General features: G+C 47.5%; 1 protein-coding gene across 1 annotated transcript in view; it reads right to left on the bottom strand.

The window, feature by feature from the left end:
* Positions 1–5,736: 5,736 nt before the first annotated feature.
* The window catches only part of DOCK2 (dedicator of cytokinesis 2), a gene marked incomplete at both ends in the record, with an annotated part of 443,452 nt that continues 437,247 nt past the window's right edge, over positions 5,737–11,941 (bottom strand). Inside the window, 6 exons of the mRNA XM_080699131.1 lie at positions 5,737–5,799; positions 6,532–6,674; positions 7,965–8,085; positions 8,851–9,022; positions 10,329–10,456; positions 11,400–11,537. Of these exons, the coding sequence (XP_080555257.1) occupies positions 5,737–5,799; positions 6,532–6,674; positions 7,965–8,085; positions 8,851–9,022; positions 10,329–10,456; positions 11,400–11,537 (765 nt within the window). The remainder of the gene's footprint in view (positions 5,800–6,531; positions 6,675–7,964; positions 8,086–8,850; positions 9,023–10,328; positions 10,457–11,399; positions 11,538–11,941) is intronic.

Below are 11,941 nucleotides of genomic sequence, written 5' to 3'. Positions count from 1 at the left end.
CTGAGTAAAATCACCTACTGAAGGAAGCCCCAGAAATGACTCTTGGTCAAGATCTGAAGGAAGAATTCAAAGATAATGCCATCAAAGTAAAAGCCATAGTATTCAATTTTCCTGTCTATGTTCTCTAAATCTGAACGGAATTATGACAGATAGTGGATTACAGGATTTGGTATCTTTCCTGGAACAGACTAACACAGCCGCAGCTACTTGTAGATGGCGATTCATTTGGTAAATGCTTTTTCTTCATCATCTCTGTAGAGGTGAGATGAATAGCAGGTATCTTGATATAGCAGGACAACAGGATATTTGTACTATGTAGCCCAGGGCTTAGCCAGCTCTTTTTCTCTATCCTAATGTAGCCCATAGGGAACATGATTATGTTGATATTCTGGGGAGCAAAATACTCTGTCACTATATTGATGACATCTTGTCAAGGAGTATCAGGTTTTCTAGATTCCTTGGACAAAGGGACTCATTATCAAGGAACTTAGGGCAATGGGCACAGGGCCATGAGATTCACTAGTTTTTAACATGGATCCTATTGCTCAGAAACAGCTCAGTGAATGAAAGAATGGAAAATCCCTTTTGAAGGCTCATCCAAGGCAGCAGTGGGGAGTAATACTTCCCAGACTAAGGTAACTATCATCCAGATTGCAGTAAATGCCTGAGCATTTACTCATGTCTGCAACAGCTTCCATATCTGAAGACAAGTGTTGGGAGTAGATGCTTCCTTCTTCACTATCATATCCTGAAAAATACTTTATGGAATTGATGCCTTCTATCCCCATAATCTTGGGTTTGGTCAGACTTGAGTTACCAGTATGTATTAGTTTTCCAGGGCTGCTATAACAAATACTAGGTGGCTTGAACAAGAGAAAGTTGTTATCTCACAATTCTGGGAGGCTGGAAGTCTGAGATCAAAATTCCATCAGAGTCAGTTCCTTCTTAGGTCTTTGAGGAAGAACCTGTTCCAAGCCCTTCCTCTTATCTCTGCTGGTTTGCTGGCAGTTTTTGGTGTTCCTTGGCCTGTAGAGATATCACCCTGATCTCTGTCTTTGTCTTCAGGTGGCATTCTCCAGGGGTGGGTGTGTGTGTGTGTGTGTGTGTGTGTGTCTTTTTTTTTATAAAGAAATCAGACATACTGTATAGTCACTCAACATAATAATCTCATTTTTAACTTTATCACCACTTCAAGTACTTTAGCTCCAAGAAATTTCACATCTTGAGGTAATGGGATTTGTGACTTCAATATAGGAATTTTTTAGAAGACAAAAATCAATCTATAGCATGGTTGAAAAGTAGGGGCAGAGGAAATATCTCTGCCACTAGATATGGGGAAGCTCCCACTGAAATGAAACTGTTACTACCACCCAGTTCACATACTCATAGCTCAGCAATGGCTTGGGCTACTGATCCCAATTCCATGTGGGCCTACGTTGTGATAAAACAGAGGCAAGGAGTATATCCAGAATGAGTGGGCTCACTGGACCATTTCTGAGCACTTTCATGCACACTAATAATAGTCAGGAGGCAATTAAAACAACCACAAGCCAATACAGGCAAAACAATTGAGAACTCAGATCCTTTAGAAATGGGAGGCTGGGTCATCCCATCAGACAAGCAACCCAGACTGGATGAAGTCCTGCTATGGGTCAGAGAAAGTTAAATAGGTGGTGGAGGAAGGAAACGACAAATATCCATTACATAGTCTTGATCTACCTACAGAAGCTATATAGCTTGTTTCACAAACCTTCTTGCCTTCTGTAATATGGAAGATAATAGGCCACCACTCTGAAAAGTGCTCTCTGATTGATTGGACTTGGCAACCCCATCTTGAGAAAGAAGAAAGAGCCTCTCTTTCTCTCATCTGTATACATGTGTGCACATGCACACACACACACACACACACACACACACACACACACACACACACACTCCCCAATGGAAGATGTATATTTTTACTAGACCTAAAATAAATGGACTGTGAGAATCTGAATGCATCAGACAATATCACCTAACCTTATCATGTTCTTCAGATAGCATGGATTCCTGGGCCTTCATCTGCCTGCTCTCCCTCAGCAGACAGTATGGTCAGCTGATTGTAGTTGGGCTCATATGTTCTCACCACCTGGGGATACCAGTTGCTTGCCCAGGAAGGCTGGGTTTGGCTTTTCCATTGCTTTTTTTTCAGAGCCAAAATAACTGGCTTATGACCTGAGTTGCTGGTGTTTTTTTTTTTAAACCCTGGATTTGGATATAGTGCCACATTGTGAATTGTGGGATCTAGCTTCTCAAGAAGCTACTGAAAGGGCTAGATTTTATAACCCAGAAGTAAAACTCTAATAGGGTGAGCCTGGACCAGTGAGAAATGCAGGGCTGAGGCAAGGGGTAAACTGGGCAAACAAATCCCATCTCCTCTACCTTTCCACAGGCTGTTGTGGTGGAGAATTTTTCATGTACCCTGTCCAATGATACCCTGATCAGTACTTCTTGAAAAGCTGAGTCTCCCCATGGCTTGTTGCAAAGAAGAGGCTGGCACAGTTAATCCTTCATCTTCCATTGAGCTCCATCCTTTTCATCCCGTTCTGGGCTTAGACTCAGGCCAGTTTGTATTCTAGATTAGGTCCTGCTGATCACAGCTTTGTGGCCTTAGGCCACCTAATAATAAGGTGAGAGGATTGGTAAAATTATCTCCAAGGGTCCCAGAAAACTACATCAAGAAAGGAAGAGAACATAAAGTAGGCCCTTCCTTTCTCTCTTTACTTCCCCCAGGCCTGCATCCAATAGTTTTTTCCTCTGGGAGTGGGGAGTAATACTTCCCAGGTGTTACTCCTTTCCTTTCTTCATTGATGTTACTTGCAGGTTTTGGAAAGAGCTGGCTTATAATAAGGAAATGTCCAGTGGTCCAAGGAGGGCTGTGCCAAATACCTTTCCCCAATGCTCATCTATCCTGGCTCCTCATCTGCACCACAGGGGACTTATGATGATCATGGCACATGACAGTACAGTCTTCTATTGAGCTGGGGTCAGAGGCAGAAGGCGAATGTATGGATTAGCAGAGGTGGCTTGCCTCTTATGGGCTAGGTGATAAGGGCACATTATAAAATCCCCAGTCCTGGGTGCAGTGGTTCAGAAGCAGTTGTGTTTTGGGTACTGTGGTTAAAGTTCATGTATTGGAAAATTAATCCCCAAATTCATATATTGGTGAATTTAGAGGTGGGGCTGTTGGGAGGTAATGAGGTCTTGGGGGTGGGGCCTCAATGTTGGCATCAGTGGCTTTATGAGAAGAAGGAGAGACCTGAGCTAGAAGCTTGAGCTGTTTTACCAGGTGATGCCCTCAGCAAGAAGGCTCCCACCAGATGTGAGTAGATACCTACACCATGCTCTTGGAGTTCCCAGCCTTCAGAACAGTAATAAATAAGTTTATTTTCTTTATAAATTTCCCACTCGATTGTAGCAACAGAAAATGGACTTAATACATTGGGTTTTGTCACCAATATGACTGGGATCCCAGTATGTACCTCACTAGATTGGGGTGAGGGTTTAAGAAAAGGATGCGTAGAGTAGATATCTGGAAAATGACAGATACATTATTGTTTCCGTTGGCCATTGGTTATTATTGTTAATATTAACATTGTTGTCACAGCATCTGGAATTCTGGCAAAGCACCACATGGGTCCTGTACCTGCTGATAGTCACAGCTAAAATGGGATTTGACTCTCAAACTCTGTTTAAATAAGAGCCCATGTATTTCACTTTATGCTCCATTTGTATGGTGAAAGAGGCAAGTGCCAATGATCCCATTCAGACCTAGTAAGAAAACTCACACATGCTGGTACTTTTAAGAAAATGGAACTTGGGAACATTGTTAGTGAGATACAGGTTGTTTAATGAGGATATTGATCAGAGTTACAGAAGTTTTAAAGGTTAAAAGCTTGATTTCTCAGGACATAGACATAGTCTCTGTATTGGGGTGCTTCACAAGCCTCCTTCAGAAAAAATAACACCTACAGGCCTAAGGCGTATGTTCACATATGGTTTTACTGCAGTTGTGGAAAAAGTGGGTACCCTTTTCTGTTTCTTATTGAGAATTTTCCATTAGTGGTTGAAAGGCTTACATTTCAAGGTTGAACCAGGCTTTAATTTGTACAGAGAGAGAGAGAAAAAAAAAATAAGCAGACCTGAGGATCTGAAACACAGACCATTAGAGAGGAAAAGAGAAAGAAAATATGGACAGAGAGCACACTGGGCTCTGATTCCTATTCAGGAAGCCAGGAGAAGCCAGTGGTCCCTCTCTTCAGCGGTTCTGCCCACGAGCACCTTTCTAGCATCTTTGGAAAGTAAATTCAATTGAATTCTAATCTCCAGGTGCTGTGTGCTCACCTTAGGAGCCCAGAAGTGTTGTGTGCAACAAATACCAACAACCAGCTTAATAAGACTTTTTGTTGAGTCCAAACTGCAACAACCTAAACTTAATTCAATGATCCAAAATGTACTATTAAGGGGCCCAAAGACGGTATGGAGTGGAGGAGGTTCAGCTTTCCCACCTGGCTTCCTGGCCTTGAATCCCAGTGTCTGCACTACATTTACCATCTTAGGTCACTTCATGTCTCTGTCCTCAGTTTCTTCACCTGGATAATAATTGTAATTGCCTCTTAGAGCTGGCATCGAGACCGAGAGAGTGAGTGCACTGTGATATTACTGTGCCAGGGACAGTTGGGGCTCAATAGACTTGAGCTGTCCCCATCTCTCATCCCTCACTGAGCCCCAGGGACTCAGCCTCTAAGAAGTGAGAGTCCACCCCAATGTCTCTGGGTGGTTCTAGTCCGGGACCCCACAGTGCCATGCACTTGACATCTGCCCAGGATCAATCTCCTTCCCAAGGGGAGTCTTCGGCCTCCTGCCAAGACCCCTCCCCTGTACCACTCCCTACTCCCATCCTCTTGCTGCCCCTTGGTGGGGCTCCTCACCTATGTTGGGCCTCACTGAGAATCTTGGGTATTCACCCCCCAAACACCACCACTTCTGACCTGGTGACAAAACCCAATGGCTGGACCATGAGCCTCCTGGCCCTCAGGTCTCTCTTTTTCTATCTCTTTAGCAGTTGGTTGCATCTTTGTTAGAGTAACCAGGCTTGGTGGTTTTACCATATCTTTTCAGAAATAGAAGAAGTCGACATGAAAGTCTCCTCTGTTCAGAATACATAAGGAAGATGCTGGGGCATCAGGCCAGTCAGCACCAGCCTCCTTCAAAGCCTGTAGCCCCCTGGCAGCCTCCTGCAAAGTCCTGAACCTAACATATTCATCCAATAAGATGAGGAACAAGATTTATTTCAGCCACGAAACCATTTTTATTGTCAGTGAGACAGAATAACACTTTGAAGATGATCAGATAAAAAAGAGGCTGGGTGGTCGTTTTAAAAAATATAAAAAAATACAAAACAGTTGAGTACTGGGACTTCAAGAATGAAATAAAAACACAGCTCCTTATACCTAAGAAACTGGGTGATGAAAAGATGTGCCCAGGATGCTGGGGGGAGCATCGAGGAATTTTTTGGCTCTTGGTGATCCAGAAGCTAACATTGGAGCTTCTTTATCCACCAGGTAATGCTAGGCTCGCTGCCACTCATGTTCAGGCAGCCCCTCTGTCTCTGCTAAGTGAGGATAACTTACAGGACAGTCTCCTCATTCTTTGAGACTTCAATGTCATAATTCATCCTCTCTTCTTTGGCAGCATCTATATGTCAGTGGGTGAGAAGTCTGGGATCTGCTTGCCTTCTTCACTGGACTTGCTGGACAGCTTTGTGGGAACAGAGAATAAACACAACACCAAAATGAGTTTCTCATGAACATCTTAGGGTAGAGCATCCAGACTCCTGGGACCTGTGCCCAAAGCCTAGTGAGCTTGAGTTGAAGGGACCTTGAGTTTGCCCAAGAAGGTGGCACTGGGCAGAAGTTGGAGCCTGGTTTTTCTCTTCCATTACTTCTTGCTAGCTGTGTGACTTTGGGTGCATTGCTTACCTAACTCCATGAGCTTTATAAAACCCTTCTCAGGGTCAGATCATGGGAGATTAAACTAGATTATAATGAGCAAGTGCTCATCATGGTGCCTGACATGTTGTGTGCTCGCAGCAAACTTGTGGTTTTTACAGCAGCCCAGCTCTGATTTAATATTACCTCAGGATCAGAAGTGTTGTACCTCTTGATCTTGAGCAAAGAGTGACAGCTAACAACAGGAGATAAGACTTCAAGAGCCAGTAATTCAAAACCAACTTTTAATTTGGAGAATTTTGTAAAAATAAGTAGAAGAGGAAAATGACTCCCCCCTCCCCCCAAAATATCTTTCAGCTTTCAAAGACAGCTGGATGCTGGAGCTTTGCCAGGAATACTCAAAGGCAACTTAGGTTGGGGATAGCCATGGACTGGTTCTGAGGTCCAGGGCCCCCTCGATCATGTCTCCCTTGGAGTGATAACACAGCACACCTCTCTGCCCACATCCCACTTTCTCCTTTCTACCCCTCCTGGTCCTCACCATTGTCTTGAAGAACTGATTGACTTTCTTCCTTTTTAGAGTTTTCTTGTCGCCATCTGAGAGGTGGAGGAAGGTCTGGCTGAGGCGAGGAGATGTGTTGGTGTCATCCAAGCCAGGCACACCTGCTGCTGAGAGCGTGAGGGCTGGAAGAGGAGCAGAGACCCAGGGGTGAGTGAGTGGGGGTGGAGGGGAGAGGCCCAGGGAGGCAGACAGGAGATGGGCTGGGGACAGAGCCGTGGGTCAGGAGCAGTGTGCCAAGCAGAGCAGAAGGTCTTTGTCCTGCTGGGCTAGAGGCTGTGTTCCTGGCCTTGCAAAAGCACACATGCTGGATGGTTCTGCCTTGAGGCCTTGGTCAAAGCCTTGTGCAAAGGCTTCTGGGTTGGAGACGTGGGGGAAGTTGCCTCTGCCCCAAGGGTTTGAGAGCTTGAGCTCATTCTTGCTTCACCTCCTGACACCAGCAATCTGCATTTCTCCTTATTTCTCCAATAGTGGGGAGAGGCTCCAACCCAGGTGCTCACATTCCCCCTGTTGGTATTGGGAGAAAGCGCAGGGCCTGCGGGCTGTGTTTGGGTCTTCTGCGAGGAGGTAGGTGACAGGCTTGTGCTTGAGCCCCCACCACAGCGGAGTCCTGGCTGCAGCCTCACAGAGGTTGGGGGCTGGCTCCAGGGCAGAAGGCCCAGCTCTGAGCTTGGCCTCCGCCACTTATCAGCTGGTGATAGGCAGGAGCCTGACACTCTCTGTACCTCCCTTTTCACACTGTGGGGAGAGTGGCATCACCTACTACATAGATACATACTGTGGTGTAAATGAGACAGTAAGAAGTTGCAGGTAGGGCAGGGCTCAGTGTCCAGGCACTAGCAGGAGTCCTTGCTGCTGTCCAATGCCACACCCCATGGGGCAGCGCTGGCTCAGCCCTGCTCCTCTCTGCCCCTGGACAGACTGCCCACATGGGGCCATGGGTACTAAGGGCTGCTGCATGCCAGGACCCCCTCTGTGGGTTAGAAACAGTCAGCTGCTGGCCACTTCCCTCCTCCCTGGACAATGAGAGGTGAGATCCACACATCAAACACTTTACAGCTGTGAGATGTGGCAGCAGGTTTTGCAAGTCCAGAAATAGTTTTCCAGATCCAAAAGGGAGCCATGGTGTTAGGGGCATACTGGGGGAAGACCTCTGGGTCCTATAAAGGCTTGGCTAGCTGAGAAAGCCGGGATGCCGGGTGTGGCATAACAGCAGGCTCTGCCACTGCCCCATAGAGCCGTGCTGGGATGGTGTGCCCAGAGGAGCAGGCAGATGTGGTAGGGATCAGAAGCCAGGGTGCTGTGAGCAAGCCCTCACCCTAAAGATGCCTGCCTGTGCCACTGTGGAGATATCCTTACCCATCCTCCACCATCACTACCGCCACTCCCACATGCTGGCAGCACAGGGCACATACCTGGGATGGTGGGCATGGACTGGCTGGCAAAACTCATCTGAGAGAGGATGGACACCCTGGGAGGCACAGCTGCATGCTCCGAGAGGTTGGTGTCGCTCATGAACTCGTGCTTCCTGGAAAGCTGGAGGAAAGCACCACAGATATCACAGAGGCTTAGCGCAGGCAAATGAGCCCTAGAAGCTCAGGGGGGAAGGCCTGGCCTGGTTTCTGTGGGTGGGGCTCTAGAGAAAGTTTGCCTATTCTGTTTTATACCATTCTGTGCATGGTAGTTGCATATTATGCACCTCTATGGGTGTTGGACAGAGGGCATTCATGTAGACTATAAAGTGATTGGTGCCCTCTCAATTGGTAGAACACATTAGTCATTCCCATCCTTTTATCCCTGGGCAAGTGTGGACTCCAGGAACCACTGGAAGTTGTTCTCTTCACCAGAAGGCATCTGGTGGTCCTGCCATCTCATCTGGCTCCCTTCCCTGGTCTTCAGAATTCTTAAGCCTCTTCCAGGGGAGAAACTAAGACTGAACTCGGGACTGTTGGATACCAAGCCTCATTATTAAATTGTTATTGATTTATAAGACCAAACAAAGCCACCATGATGAGATTCTCATTTCTGTATCCCCAACCCAGGTTTCTAGTACTCAGAACGATCCCGATGGAGTCCGAGATGCCCTTAGTTGGGATGAAGCTGGCCTGAGAGATAGAGTAACACCTGGTTGCTCTCTTCTTCAGTGCCTTAACAGGTTGTTTCTCCCCATCCTTGCAAAGGTCCTATGCAAGCTCTGGAGCCTAGGTTCAGATCTGGTCCTTGGTACATTCCAGCCATCCCGCTGCATGGCACCAGTGATACCCACTGGGCCGTGGCTGGAGGGAGGCCCTGGCCACTCACTCGCTTCAGTTCTGAATCGGCTGCTGCCTTCTCATCTGCAAACACCACGCTGCTCCTCTTGGTCCTCTTCTTGGACCTCCGCAGCTTGACCTCAGGTAGAGTGCTCCCTGGGGAGATGGGCTCCTCCGGCTCCGCTTTTGGAGTCTTGGGTGCTGCTAATTCCAGGTCAAAGCTGAAGGGCAAGTGGGACAGCAGTTAGACTTCAGTGGCACTGAGCTGTCATGATAGGGCCAGAGATAGTGCAGGTAGCCTGGCAGAGAATTTAGGGAGCTACTTGCTTAATTTGCAAAGACTCAAAATACAGGGTAAAACTGTGGAAGATGGTATGCCATAAAGAAGCAAGATTGAGTGTGAGGAGATGGAACTGGTTAAAAACAAGGACCTGGACTCTGCCCCGTCTTAACTGAATGCCTTTGGGAAATTCTCCAGGCCACCATTTTCTCTTTAGTAAATGGGGGTATTTGCAGCCACCTCAGAGTGGCCACGAGGTGAGGGCTGAGCACCTGGTGCCTATTAGTGGAATAGTTGAGTGGGGCAAAGAAAAGTCAAAGGTCTCCCAGGTGGCAGAAATGAGACAGGTCCCCTGAAGAAGGCAGAGGCACTCCAGTGACAGTCACTCATGGCTTGTACACTATTAAGAGCCTGACATGTGCCTCTCCCTGCCCTCTCACCGATCAGCCTCAGAAACCAGGTACACCACGAAGGCCAGGACACCCTTGCTGTGACTTTCCAAGGACAAAGAACACAGGGATAAAACTGTTGAGTCACCAAAACAGCGAGTCCCCAGGCCCATGCATTGGTTTTCATCCACTCTCCACTTGAGTGTTCTCTTAACCCTGGTCACTATCACAGAGCAAAGACTGTGCAGGGAGAAATGGGATGTTTGGCTCCAGGCCGACCACCCTTCCCTCAAGGTTGAAGTGCTTGCATAGGACCCACAAAGAAAACCCCTCAGGGAAAGGCCCAAGGCCAGCATGACACTTTGGTCATCAGTGCTGTCTCCTCTCTGTTCAAGCAGGAAGTCCCAATAAAGAGTCTTGCTCTCTTTGCATGCATGCCTCTATGGGATTCTTCTGAATGAGAGTGCAAAGAAAGAGCCAGTAACAGGAGGATGGACCCAACGAAGGTGTGGGTGGGGACAACTGACAGGTATGTCCTTGGGAGGGATGAGACCATCAGAGGTGAAGACATTCCAGCCCAATGCAGGCTCCCTGAAGAGGTGGCTATCCAAATCATCATAGGACAGGAAGCCTGAGGCTGCAGTGAACTTTCGGGTCTTCAGGCAAAGCTACCTTGCCTCTCTGAGCTGCTGCTGACTCCCTAACACTGCAGCAAGGGTTATTGAGGCTCTAGATGGGGAAGGAGCTAGGGACAAGGTAAAAGGGAAGCTTCAGAGGGAGAAAGAGATAAGAGAGGTTCTTCTGGGGTTTACACCAGACACATAGGAGTGCAGGGGGCTTCCCAGGGACAGGACTAACCTCTCAGAAGCGGCCTTGCTGGGGGTGCTGCAGTCAGAATTCATGGAAGCCAGAGAGATGATGGACATCTGCCTGTAGGAGCGCAACATGGACCTGGGGCGGCCTACTCTCCTGTCGTCGAAGTCGGGCTGCAGGTGAGGGAACAGGGTGGTTATCTGCTGTGGCCACGTGGCTGAGCAAGGCATCAGCACAAAGTTCCATGGTTAGATGAGGCCAGGGAGTTGCTATAGAATAGAGCATTTGTCTGGTCTTTATCCCTGGTTCCTGGGAGGTAATCTCTAAGTCCTTAAAATTTCCCCTGAGAGGGTATCTGCACTATTCATAGTGACCCCATGAACCATACCTGACTTTGTACTAATAAGATGGCTTGGAATGAAGGCTGAGGCTTTGACCCATCTATTATCAACCGTAATATCAGCTCAACGTTCAGGGAAGGAGCACCATCTAGAGATGGATTTTAATCATGTGGCCAGGGACTCAGTTACCTTGACTACATGACAAAACCTCAATAGAAACTTTGACCACTTAAACTCAGGTGAACATTCCTGGTTTGTAACCACATTGAGGTATCAGAAGGGGGCTATGACCTTAGGACCTAAAAACTTCATGTTGGGGACCCTCCCAGACCTCAGCCCATGCTTCTCTTCATCTGGCTCATCCTGATTTGTATCCTAACCTGAAATTGCCTGTACAGAAGTGCCTTGAAATTTACAGTGGGGGATCTTTAGTTCTAAACAGAGATATGGGATTAAAAATCATTTCTGCTTGCCAGGCTTATGGTGATGATTAAATGACCTGATAGATGGCAAATGCTCATTTAGATCAGGCCTGGCACACAGCAAGCAGCTCATCAATACATCTTTTATAATTATACAGTCCCAGTTTGTAACTGGTATTTACCTGGGGGTGGCTTTTGAGGGACCCCGTCTACAGGAAGGTGTTCCCCTAGATCAGCTCCAGGGATGGTGGCCATCAATGGCAGGCTCCTTTGCTGGGCCACTTGGGGCTCTGGTTCCCATCATCATTCCCTGACCCACCTCAATCCTTCCCAGACACAGGGGCCATTCATACCATCTCTCGGACACCATACTCCTTCTCCACCTTCACTTTCAGGTTCTTGAAACATTCCTCCATCCGGTCATGGAAGGGCCGCAAGTTGTCTGACACTCTTTTCTCATGGATCTTAATCCCAGCTCCCAGGAAGGGGATCTGGAGAGAAGGTCATAAATGATTATCTGGAGTTTGGCCAGCTGGACACAGTCTGTGAGGTCAGGTCTGCCTGCTGAAGGTCCATCAAGGGCTCCTGGGACCTCAGAGATCTATATAGTCCCCAGCCATGGGGCAGCAGGAAAGCTGCCACCGTGGATTTTGATCTGGAAAGGATAGAAAGACCTACAGCTGCCTGGCCTCAGAGAACAGTTGGATCTTCACGCCCCATACTTAGGAAAGTCTCCCTCTGGGGGAATCTGAGGGCCAGAGTTCAGAGGAAAGCAATTTCTGTTGCTTTGACTTGGAAGTTCAAATAGTTTTCTCCAAAGTCCAAAAGTGAAAGTATGGAGGAAAGCTGGGAGAGAGAAGGGAAGAACTGAGAAGAAAGGAGTGATCACAGCCTC

This window comes from Muscardinus avellanarius (assembly GCF_963383645.1).
Source record: "Muscardinus avellanarius genome assembly, chromosome: 7".
Classification (NCBI taxonomy): Eukaryota; Metazoa; Chordata; class Mammalia; order Rodentia; family Gliridae; genus Muscardinus; species Muscardinus avellanarius.
The sequence above is the reverse complement of the archived record's forward strand: the minus strand, read 5'-3'. Positions and strand labels throughout refer to the sequence as shown.